Source organism: Sarcophilus harrisii, chromosome 6 (genome assembly GCF_902635505.1).
Source record: "Sarcophilus harrisii chromosome 6, mSarHar1.11, whole genome shotgun sequence".
NCBI lineage: Eukaryota > Metazoa > Chordata > Mammalia > Dasyuromorphia > Dasyuridae > Sarcophilus > Sarcophilus harrisii.
The window spans coordinates 193,318,504-193,331,549 of NC_045431.1; the positions used below are offsets into that span (position 1 = coordinate 193,318,504).

Sequence of the window (13,046 nt, forward strand, 5' to 3'; positions counted from 1 at the left end):
ATTTCCTTCTCCAGCTCATTTTGCAAATGAGGAAACTGAGGCTGCAATGACTTGCCCAGGGTCACACAGCTAGTAAATGTTTGAGGCTGGAGTTGAACTTAACAAAGAAAAATCTTCCTGACATCAGGTCTGGCAGTCTATCCAAAAAAAAAATACCCTTGTAGCTCTTTCTATCTTGGTGCTAATAATACAGCGCTTTTTTTTATAATTCCCTTTCTTACAACACTGTGAAGTTACTTGTAAAAATGTTATTATATCTATTTTGTAGATGGGGAAAATGAGCCTAACATCTTGCCCCTATCATTATTAGGTAATATAAATATGATTAGAATTGTAGTCCTTTTACTACTCTAACCACTGTACTGTGCTGTCTCTGCTGTACCTGTATATTTAAACTCAGGTATTTGGCTATATAACTGTATCTGATTTTCATAGTGAAATGTTTATATACTTTTTATGGAAATCAAATCCATCCATTTCTCTCCACTCAACTAGTGGACACTCTAGTTCAGGTTGTAATTACTGGGATATTTCAGTAGCTTCCTAATCCATCTCCATTCCTCAAGTCTTTCCCTTCTCCCTTTTCTTTTCTGTGACATAGTTGATGGGCCAGTTTTCTAGAATGCTGGGTTCAGCCAGGGAGACATGAATTCAAATCCATGTTCTGACACTAACTACATGATCCTGGGGCAAGCCACTTATTTTGAGGGGATAATAGCACCTACTTCTCAGGGTTGTTGTGAGGATCAAATGAGATAATATTTGTAATGTATTTAGCACAGTGTCAGTCATGGAGTAAACACTATATAAATGCTCTTTCCTTTTTTCCTGCCACTGTCCTTTGCTTCCTCCCTTTTGCTCTCCCTTCTCTAATCAGTACTCCATGTGACTGCCTGAGTGATATTCTAAAGTATAGCTTTGACATGCCACTCCTGTTCTCAGGGAGTTCAAGTGATTCTGTTTTATCTCTAAGATACAAACTTCTGTATCTGGCATTTAAGACCCTTCACAATCTTGCCTCAGATCTTTTTTTTTTTTTTCCCCCCAGGTTTATTGCATATTTCTTCCCTTCATTCAGTCAACAGGGCCATTTTGGTGTTCTTCACTTCTGACATTGCATCTTACATTTCCCTTTCTTAGCATACATTGTCCTCTGTTCCAGGATGAACTCCCTTCTTAGCTTTGTGCCTCAGAATTCCTAATTTTCTTCAAAGGTCAGATCGATCAAACAACCCCTTCTACATGAGGCTGTTCCTAATGATCTGGGCTCTAAGTGTCTCCCTTCCCATTCCATTACCTTGTATTATATATTTTGTGTCTATATGTATACATGTTTTCTTCAGTATTATGTAAGTTAATTCAAGACAGGGGTATTGTTTCATATATAGCTTTATATCCTTGATACATATGGTGCTTAATAATTGTTTATTGATTGATTGATCCTATTAAAGGCAGAATGAAAGACTAATTAAAGACCTTTCTTTAGCTGTTTCCTTCAGTAGTATTTCTACTACCTGAACTTTTTAACAACCAATTTCATAGAAATAGCCATTTTAAAATCAGTTACATCATTGAAAATGTTTAGAGAGGGACATACACAAAAGTTAAGTTAGAAGTTTAGCTGACTATTAGACTCCTAGACTGTAGGGGAGGAAAAGGAAAAGGAAGTGTTATGTCAGTATTATTCTAGATCCTCTTTTTTTTCCCTTTAAGAGCTGTAATTTTTTCATCAGCCTAGAAAATAGCTACACTTTCATAGAATTAAAAAATGCTAGTTGTCTAGATTGCTGACTTCATGACTAGGAGCAGTAGCACTTTTAGTTACAAAATGCTTTTTATTTTGGTTGTTTCTCACATTATCCCTATGAAGGAAGTGGTATAAGTAATATTTTCTTCATTTTATAGATAGTTTAAAATTCAGTGCAATTGTGTGATATTATTGTAGCTTACAACTAAGAAGTGGTCATACTGGGATTCAGATTCAGGTCTTGTCCTAAATAGAATTATAAGCTGAACTTTGAACCAGCTTTGTCATGTATTTTGTAACTTCTCAAAGTGTTGAGCTTGGTGGGGTTTGCTCAAGAAGTTGCTTGCTTTTTATTTACTTTGGTCTGTACAACTAAGAAAAGCAAAACTGACTTTTTGCTTTCATTAAGTATCAATGAGAGATCCTTTTTGGCCTTCTGGAAACTCCTATAAGATTCAGGAAGCATTTTTAGCCAGTTTGATTATGGAAGTTTTTTAATTCACTAATTGAAACCTATTCTAATGAACCTTACACTTGACATGTATCCTAACTTTGTTGAAATTGAAATCCAGGGTAGTACTGAAAAGGGTAGAAATTCACTGGTTCTGTCACTACATTTTTAGATCAGGGAGTTGAAGCGCTTGCCTATGATTGTACATTTTAGCCATCGAGCATTGATCTAATGCATCCATTATATAGATGAATTGATATCATTTTCTGAAAATAGGTGAGGCTGTGACTTGTCTAAAGATGTAGACTTAGGTATAAGCATAGATCTCATGTGGCTTATATAGGCACATATATAGCTACATAGATAGCAATATATTGCTAGAATGTGTAGTTCAGCTACCTTCTAAAAATTATTCTGAAGCAAATTCTGCCATTCTGTGTGTCCAGTGCCATTTCACGTCCATATCTTGCTCATATTATTCTCTATGCATGTTTCCTTTTTTCTGTTTAAAAGTTACCTTAAATACCACTTCTATTGACTCTTACAGGTTTTATTGTTCCTTTCTTTCATATGCTTCACATGACACTTGATTTGTGATTCTGCAGTGCTTAAGGATGATTTTGTATTAGTATACACTCATACCCCATATACATATATGTATACACACATAGATACATATACATACATGTGTACACACACACATACACATACACACACACACACACATTTACAGTACTCTCCTCTCTTAGATTATGAGCTCCATGAAGGCAGGGACCACATCTTATTAAATCATTGTATTTTTCCCAGTACTTAGCATTGTTGTTGCAGATAGTAAGCACTTAAGTACATATTGAAATTAGAAGTGATTACATAGAGCTTGTAGAACTGTAAAATAAAAAGGGAGCCAGTAAATTATATCAGGCCTCTTTATTTTCCAGGAAACAATTTATGGGATTCCCATGTGCATAGTGATGTAAATTAAATTGATTGTCTTTTATAATAGGACAGCTGGTGGAATTCTTAAAGAAAGTTGAATCCAAAGGTCCTCTCTCCTGTGACACGGTTTTGAAGATATTTTATCAGACATGCAGAGCAGTACAACATATGCATAAACAGAAGCCCCCTATAATCCATCGGGATCTCAAGGTACATATAGAATTTAAAAATCAGAGATGCTAAAGATTGTTATCAAGGAAGATATTCTTTCTCTTTGGATTTTTGAAAAAAGTTAAATGCTTTTAGCAATGCTTTATACATCTTCAAGGCATTGAGGAATTAAAGGGTTGCACAGAAATAAATTTGCAGATAACTGAAGTTTTTCCTTTACAGTCTGAAATTAATTTGGTTTTTAAACATTTTTAATAAAATTCTAAAATGCATCACAAGCTTCCTGACTTCATTCTTCAGTGACTCTTTTGAATATAATATAAGCTATTTTTGATCTGGCTCCTAATTTATAAAGTTTCATAATTACGTTGTGTATTAATAAAGCAGTAAATCTTTTCTATGACTTATAAGAAGCATAGGATCCTTTGTATCTGCATTAAAGAGTCCTTCCCTACATTTAAAACTCACAGGGCTAGGTACTGTACCTGTGATTTCATGGGTAGTGAGAATTCCCTGGATGAGGAACCTCTCTCAATGCAGGAGGGCACCATCTCATTCACTTCTAATTGAAGAGAGCTGCCTATTGCCCTGTGAAGTGACCCTGCTTTGCCCAGAGTGCCAAAGTCAGAGTGAGCGAGGGGGACTTGAACCCTCATCTTGCTGCTTCCAAAACTGCTTCTCACCCTGATGTTTTGTATGCTCCTTGGGAGCATTTATATTTATATTCCCAGAGCCTAGCACAATGACTGGGACATAGAAAGCTCTTAACAAATGCCTGCTCCTCAGTTTCCTGCCTGTTCTTTGAGCTGCTCTTTTTGGCTTTCTCTGAAACTCTTTCTCATCTGCTTTCTTCCTGATTGGAGCAGGAAGTTCTTTTTTGATGCCAGCCTCCTCGGGGTCCTTTTGTTTCTTTGAACTTCTCTCCCTTTTTTCTTCCTGCTGGGGTTGAAGCTAATTTCTTGGTCTTCAACTCCCTCTAGCTTCTCTGGCTGCCTTTCTTTGTAGTAGTGTACTCTCTTTTTAGCTTTTTATTGTTTTAGAACCAAAAAGTCTTTCCATTGAACATGCAGCCTATTCCATACCAACACCATTGTCCTGGATCATCTCAGTCATTAAATTGTTCTGTGCCATCATTCTAGCTGTTTTCATGCTAATGCTTTATTCTGATTATCTATTTACCAGCAAGTACTCATGCTCCACTTTGTCTGCTTTTTTGCTCCTTTCAAACAAATACTCAGACTCTCAGTCACTTTAGACAAATTATAAATAGCAATGCTTAATTTTAGAATGGCAAATAGGTGGGTCTCCACTTAGTAGAGAGGACTTTAATAAGTTGCCTAAGAGAACTGTTTACTATTTAGGTGATACTGTATATATAACCTGTTTGGTACTGAGAGAGAACAGGGAAGTTTTGCTGCATACTCCATGAGAGGAATCTGGAAATCTGCTGACATTTGCCTTTATGAAGACCTATATCTCTGTGAAAGAGATTTTTTTCTTTAAATGGGCATAGTGTATGCAAAATGTGACCATGTTTCTCTTATGTTTTTATATTTCTCATTCTGTTAGCATTTTTGTTGTGAGGAAGTTACAAAAGGCTTTAAATTCAGGTATTGGTAAGTTTATTGAAGAAATTTTTTTTTTTTTTAATTTTTTTTATTTAATAGCCTTTTATTTACAGGATATATACATAGGTAACTTTACAGCATTAACAATTGCCAAACCTCTTGTTCCAATTTTTCACCTCTTACCCCCCCACCCCCTCCCGTAAATGTCAGGATGACCAGTAGATGTTAAAATATATTAAAATATAACTTAGATACACAATAAGTATACATGACCAAAACATTATTTTGCTGTACAAAAAGAATCAGACGAAGAAATTTTTTTTGGTACATTTTAGCTAATATCTGAAGTATGTTTACATTTTTGATTTAATATTTTGGTGTAGCACTTTACAGTTTATGATAGATGTGATTGGTGGTTTGGGTAGCAATAAATGGACCATATTTTCCAAATAATTTTGATGACTAACTGTTATCACTTTAAGCTTTTTAACCTCTTTAAAATGAACAGAGTATTTGAGGAAGAACCATGTTGGAGGGATTTTAGATGAATTTTACTGAATTATATTTCACATTCCTCTGAATCTCAGTATTTTGTGTAGTGATTAGGTATGGCTATCTCCCAGCTCTCTTGAGATCCTTATAGCAATTTGGGCTTGCTTCCCTACATCCAGAGCATTCCCTCAAGACTGCTTAGGCAGAGTTATACATTGTCTCAGTTTCCTCTTGGCAAGGAGTTTTTCTTTTGTTTTCTTTTTTGTTATCGAGCAGGAAGAAGTAATATCAGATCTGTCCTTCTTTTCCCTTTCTTCTTACTCAACATAGCTAGCCTTCATTTCCCCATTGCTTGGTTCTAGAAGCTATGGTTTGGGGGGATGATCTCCTTTCTTCCTGGTGTCTCCCAAGGACTGTTTTATGCTCTTACTTTCTCAGTCTTTTATCTTGCTCTCCCACAATGGAAGAGAGATCAAGATGAAATTTCCAGGAGTTCAGGGTTGAGATGGAATTTTTTTTCTGACTTAAGGTAGTCTCTGTAGGAGAGGAAATTTATTTTAGGGGAGAAAATATCTTGAATTGGTGAAGAAATTTTTACTGTCATCAAAAATTAAGGTCCATTTGACATTTCAGTCAAGCTTTTTTTGTTTCCTCTTGGATAAAAGAAATGAAATTTGATGAAATTTCAGGAATCCAGCTTGTTACCTTCTTTTCCCTCTTGCCTCTTTTCTCTGCCATGGCAACATTTAGTAGTTTCATGTCCCTGTAGTAGTGCTCTGTATGGTCAGGCCTCCCCCTTGCTCACATACGCCATCTTGAGCTGGCAGAATTGTTCCATCTTTAAGCCTCATTTTCTTTCAATGGGTTTCCAATTTTTTTTAAAATAAAAGTTACTATTATTATTATTTTTTTTATGTGTTTTTGGTCAGCAGTTAGACTTAGAGTCTTTGAGAGGAATGAGGCAAAGGTGGCTTCACAAATGTCAGCAGTATAGCAAAGTTAATTTAAAAAGTTGATAAGATTTGCATTTTCTAAATTATAATTTATTTATTATGTTACAATTTTATAAGTACTTAAGATATTTATAAAAATTTACAGGTTGAAAATATGCTGATTAGTAACCAAGGAACAATTAAACTATGTGATTTTGGCAGTGCTACAACCGTGTCACATTATCCTGACTACAACTGGACTGCTCAGAAGAGAGCAATGGTTGAAGAAGAGGTAAGAGATTATGATCTAACTTAAATATTGGTGCATTGATAATTAGAGAAAGAAAGTTTGCATGTAAAAAATTATTAACAATTAACCTAGATGTGATTACAAAATTATAGGATTGACATTTAATTCTAAAAGATCATTTTAAATATCTAGAAAGGGAAAGAAATAACAGATAGCTAGCTTGTCTTCATTAAGAATAGGTCGACAGGGGCAGTTAGTTGGTACAGTATATAAAACACCAGTCCTGAAGTCAGGAGGACCTGAGTTCAAATCTGGCCTTACCACTTAACACGTCCAAGCGGTGTGACCCTGGGCAAGTCACTTAACTTCAATTGCCTCAGCCAAAAAAACCAAAAATAGATCTACAGTGTTACTTGTAGATAAGGAGATTGCTGAAAATATAGTTTACCTGCATTTTAGCAAAACATTTGATACAATCTTTTCATATTATTAAAATTAGATGAATTTGGAACTAATTGACTGAATGGTAGTCATTAAGTATTTAATGTTCATGTGGGAGAAAGACCAGTAGACTGCCCCTAGAATCTCTGCTGAGTTCTGTGTTGTTAAATATTTTTATATGTGATAGAGATAGATGATTTGTCTGATAGATTTGTAGATGACTCAAAGCTAAGAGGGACAGTTAAAATGTTCAGTGATAGAATCAAGATTCAAAAAAATCTTGGCAGTTTAGACCATTAAACTGAAATGAATCAAAAAAATTTAGTAGTGATAAATATAAAACTTTAAACTTGACTTTAGAAATTGAAGAATGGGATAAGTAAGACTAGAAAGCGGCTGGAATAAGGTTTGTAGGTTTCCTTGTATTGTAAGTCCAGCATGAGGCAGTGTGATATAGCATGATCCTTCCCCCACCGCATTACTTTTTTTGATCATATATGTCTTTGATAATGTGATCTGTAGCATTTGTCTTGTATCAGTCTTTATTTGTTAAAATACCATGGTTTACTTATGCTCACCATGCAAATTCTTATTCTTTGGATTGTTTGTAATTTAAATTTTTCTGTGATTGTGGAATACCATCATTTCTTTTTAATATTAAAAAAGTTTATCCCAATTATATGTAAAAATTTTTTTAACATTCATTTTTAAAACTTATGAATTCCAAGTTTTTCCCCCCTTTCCCATTGATAAGGCAAGCAATTTGATATAGATTATGTATGCATGGACAGTTAAAAACATATTTCCACATTAGTTACATTGTGGTAAAAAAGCGACCAAAAAAAAACCCAACAACCTCAAGAAAAAATTTAAAAATGTTAAAAAAAAAAAAAAAAAAAAAGGACTTTATTAGTTCTTTGCTCAGAATTAGATGGTATTTTTCATCATGAGTCCTTTGAAATTGTATTGAATCCTTGTATTATTGAGATTACCTAATATCATACTTTTCAATATGAATATTTTTCTGTTTCTCTACAGTTTATCACATTTATACATATATACACATGCTGTATATGTACATGTTGGCTCTCTTGTTAGATTGTGAATTTTTTGAGAGCTGCCACTCAATTTTTTTGCCTTTCTTTGGATTTGAAACACTTAGCATAGTATCTGGCATGTAGTAGGAGCTCAAAGTACTGACTATACATTGCAAATGCTGTCCAGCTTGAACTCTTGCAAAGTCTGCATTTATCCTCATTTTGCTTATTTGTCACTAGTATATTAATAGGTACCTGGAGTGAGTTTAACCTAAATTTGTCGAATTTATAAAAGACTATTGTTCCCTTTGTCTATGTAGGTATAAAGTCCCAGAAACTCCAGTTGCCTCAGGCTACTTTAAATTGTCTGTCATTTGCTGAGAACCATTGTTCAGTTTTTTGGATTGTGATTGCATATGTGACTTCATTTTCTTTTGGACTTCTCTCCCTTTCTTTCCCTCCTTTGGGAGGACTTTCCCTCCCAAAGAGGATGTGGGTCTTATTGGTAATAGTGAAAAGGAGTAAGTTTTCTAAATTTGGGAGTGGGGTGGTATATGATTAATTTGCCCTGTAATTGGGTTAGTAATGCATGTGCCTGAGATCTAGAACTGGTCTGTTATGTGGGAGATCTGAGAGAAGCATTCTAAGTTGTAGGGTGTTCATGTAATGAAAATAAATTTTACTTACTAAAGCTATCATTATTATTGAAAGCTTTATTTTGTTCCATTCAGTTTTCTATTCTGTTTTTTCAGAACTACTAAACAAAAGAACAAACATAATTGGGTCTTATATTCTCTTTCAGTGATGTAACATGGCTTGGATCTTCATATAATCACAAACTACAAAAGCTGACATTTCTTTAATTTTTAAATGTCCTCTATATAAAAAAAAATCTCAGTTGATTTCACACATTCTTAGGAGGGTAGGTAGTACAAGCTTTATTAGCATAATGTTTTTAGATAAGGAATCAGGCTTTGAGAATTTGAGTGACACCACCCCCCCCCCCCCCCCCCCCCCCAAAGGCCATCTTTGTCTTCTACTTCATTCCCTAAATGAAGTCACAAGGGTCACATGCAACTGAAACAACTCAGCAACAAAAATTTGAATATAAATTATTCTTTTCCATATTTTAAAGTAGAACACCATTGCTATGAAACTTTTCTTCATAGATACTGTATAGCAGCCTGAATCCTCTTCTTATTCTGGAGACATTAAAGTTAATCAGATTTTATACTACTAATTGTTTGGAGTTATTTAATAAATATTGATTTTAAGTAAGTTAGAAGCTTGAAATAAATTGCTAAAAAATATACTTTTTGGTTTGCTTGCAGCCTTCATTTGTTCTCTTTTCCCTTACATACCAGTAACTTATTCTTAAAACATTTCTTATTTAAATGAACTTAGCCCCAATAATAAAGTAAAATCCAGATTTGGTCAGTGGAAAGTTGTCTTCTGCACTACCTTTGAACGTTTAGCAGTTGCACATTTTTACTTGTCCGTTATTTCAATAAATAGTGGAGTGCTGATTTTGGAGGCAGGAGCTTATGTTCAAGTTTGGACTCAGATACCTGTTAGCTTCATGACCTTGGGCAGAGTATTTTATCTCTATCTCTGTAAGCTTCAGGTTCTTAATTTATAAAAGGTTGATAATATTTATACTACTTTCTTGTTAAGAGAACACGCAGTATAAAAATATGAGCTATGTTTATTGTTGAGGTAAATGCATATTTACATCAAATAATGAGCTCCTCATTTCTGAGAAAAGATAAGGAAAAATTGTCAATATGTATTATACTAAATTTTTAAGTTAGTGAACAGAGCTACTTAAGACAATGTGGTAAAAATTATATGTTGGTTTCCCCTACTTTAAGTAAACGTGATTTAAAAAAAATAGAATTTAATACAACAGATACATTGGGAGATGAATGATTGTCATTTACAAAAGAATTCTTCACTCTGCAGGAAAATTTACTAGAAAATTCCTTTAAGCAGGAAGTTACCCAAATATACTTGGAGCAGTCTAGGCTGAAATTCATAGATGCAGATCCAAACAATAGTTCCTGAGTATGTGTTTAGTTAGCTTTGGTGTTTATTTTTCTTATAAGCTTAATAGAAACATAATGAATGGTTGTAAAGATTGAGGATCCTATAGTGAGTGAAAAAGGAGTCTAAGCCTGAACAGGAACAAAAAAAGATCTGGATTAATTGGAAAATTAAAAACTCCTTAGACTAAAGACTGCTTTATTATGTTAGGTTCATTTTTTTAGAACTCAAGATGTTACTTTATGTGTAATTTTTCCTACAAAGAATGAAATGTTTGAATTTGTCCATAGATCACAAGGAATACAACACCGATGTACAGGACGCCAGAAATAATAGACTTATACTCAAACTTTCCAATTGGTGAAAAGCAAGATATCTGGGTAAGAATGTGTTCCTTTATGTAAATACTGGGTGCCTGGAAGATAGCACTGGAATAATTTTGAAGTTTGAGTTCCCATGACATTTGAATTGTAATAAAGTAGCTCCATATTTCCCTTTGTCAATGTGACTGCAAATGAGAATAAGATTTAGAGTTCTATCTTAAAGCCCTGCTGCTCTGCTTTCATCTCTAGGATCTGCTGTCTCTGGTTGTCACCTGCCTATGGCCATTGTTGAGTCTGAGACTTGTCTAAAAGCACCATCAGGCCATCATAAGTTTTGAACATTGTAATATTCCACAAATAATAATTTGGATTCCAGGTGATCATCAGCAGAAATGGAATTTGGCCTCATTTCTGATTTCTAAGTATCAATACACATATGTGTGCATGTATATACATACATAAACACTCTTTAAATGCTGAATGTTAATGAAAAAAATCAATCGAAAGGGAAGATTACAGAACATTCCTCCAGTCATCTGGATCAAGATGAGGAGTTGTAATGATCTTTTTTTTCATCATTTTGCATAGTTCTGGTTGAATTCAAGTTTTTTAAAAAACGGTTACTATTCCTTATTATTAGTTAGGAATATTTCTTTGGCTACAATTCGCTTCTGTGACAAGAGCTTCTACCAGCTTGGGGACTCATTAAACTTTTCAGTGAAAGTGTTCTTTCTAGAGGTACTTTTTTTGGTATATAAGTACTGAGGTCAAGACCTCAGTTATTTATACTTAGTTTTGTACATGTGAAAGCTTGTGGAAGAGAGACATGCTGTACAGTGTTGTGCCAGTCTCTCTTACTTTGTAGGGATGACTTTTTTTTTTTAATGACTTTGAGAATCATGTTAAATTATCCAAGGCTATAAATTTACCTTAAAGACAGAAATATAGGAAAATCATTAAAAACATTTTTTCATTTAATAGTATTTTGTATTTTCTAATACATGTAAAGATAGTTTTTTTTTTAACATTTTGCTTTTGTGAGATAGGTTTTGAGTTCCAAATTTTTTTCTCTCTTCCTTCTTTCCCTGCTCCCTCCCCAGGATAGCAAGCAGTCCGATGTTATATATGTGTAATCATTTAAAAAATATTTCCATATTAATCATGTTTTGAATAAAAAAATCAAAGCAAAAGGGGAAAAAACAGGAGGAAAAAAGTGAAAATGTATATTTCAATCTGCATTCAGTTTTCCATCTAGATGCAGATGGCGTTTTCCATCCCAAGTCTGTTGGAATAGTTTTGAATTACTAGATTGCTGAGTAGAGCTAAGTCTGTCATAATTGATCAACACACAGTCTTGCTGTTACTATGTACAGTGTTTTCTTAGTTCTGCTCACTTCTCTCAGAATCAATTCATGTCAATCAAGAAAAGTCATTCTTACATTTCAAGAATAACTGTCATCAGAATGTAATCCAGCATCATTCTGTTTCCTATTTAGCCTTGGGCTATCTGTAAGAGTCCATCTATATTATGAACAAGAGGTAGTCTTCAAGCAGAAAATGTCCAGTTCATTTAGCTTCAACTTTAAAAGTTAAGAACCGTTGAATAGAAAGGAAGCCTGTATTTTATCATCAGAAAGAAACCCATATAATTTGTCTGTTTTTGTCAAAACTCTAAGATGTAATGGAATGAAAATAAATCCTAGTGGGCCAGGAGTCAGAGAGCCCCAGATTTGAATTTTAGATGTGTATGACATTAGATCTTTGGGCATGGGTAAGTTGTTAAACTTCTGAGCGTCTATTTCTTACCCTGGGAGGTGAGGACAATCTTTGTCCTCCTGGGCTTTTGTCAGAGAAGTACAGAAGGTTGACAGACTGAGACTTTTCATTAGTTCAAATAGCAACTTTACTAACTGCCCCTGTACTTTTGTAGGCACATTAGATTTATGTTTATAATTAGTTATGTTTGACCCTAGCTCAAAAGAATTTTCTTGAATGGTGATTACTGTCCAGAAAGGTTACCTGAAAGAAATGGATGATGAGAGAGGTTAATCTGGTACAGTTATATGCAGTCAGAAAATATGGTGAATTAATAGTTCACATTCCTTTATTAGACTGATATTTGAATAGGTCTAGTTTGCTAACTGTTCTTAGCTTTTGTGCACTAGTGATTGTCTCTTTGTTTCCCCCAATTTTTGAATAGGCCTTGGGCTGTATCCTATACCTGTTGTGCTTCAGGCAGCATCCTTTTGAAGATGGAGCAAAACTTCGGATAGTTAATGGAAAATATTCAATTCCACCAAATGACACAAGATACACAGTTTTTCATGATCTCATTCGTAAGTTGAAAATCTGGATTTAAAATAGACAATTTTTAAATAATTGGGATGGACTCCAGAGCAAAGACAGAAAGCGTTGCTTGGAAGCCACAAGTTTTATGAAGCAATAGTCAAGGAATTGTGAGCCTTTGTTACCCTATTGCTCTATGGGCTTTTTTTGTGCCTTTTAGCATGAAAGATGTTATGGAATGAAGGAAGTAGTAGAGGAAGTAGCCACAAGTCAGGCAGCAAGGTTATGGAAAGCACAGAATAACTAGTTTGAGCCTTCCTTTTACCAACTTCTGTTGGGAAATCCTTAAAATTTTACTTGGTTACTAAT

At 34.3% G+C, this 13,046-nt stretch overlaps 1 protein-coding gene across 10 annotated transcripts in view; it reads left to right on the top strand.

Annotated features, from left to right (window-relative positions):
* The window catches only part of GAK (cyclin G associated kinase), a 131,017-nt gene that overhangs the window by 26,781 nt on the left and 91,190 nt on the right, over positions 1–13,046 (top strand). For 9 of the 10 annotated variants that reach the window (XR_004230037.1, XR_004230038.1, XM_031941635.1 and 6 more), the window contains exons 5-8: positions 3,202–3,344; positions 6,464–6,589; positions 10,359–10,448; positions 12,592–12,727. Coding sequence is in view for 8 of the 10 variants with exons in the window: in XM_031941635.1 (XP_031797495.1) it covers positions 3,202–3,344; positions 6,464–6,589; positions 10,359–10,448; positions 12,592–12,727 (495 nt within the window). In the remaining 2 variants the exon portion in view is untranslated. The remainder of the gene's footprint in view (positions 1–3,201; positions 3,345–6,463; positions 6,590–10,358; positions 10,449–12,591; positions 12,728–13,046) is intronic. The other variant, XM_031941638.1, reaches the window with a different exon arrangement.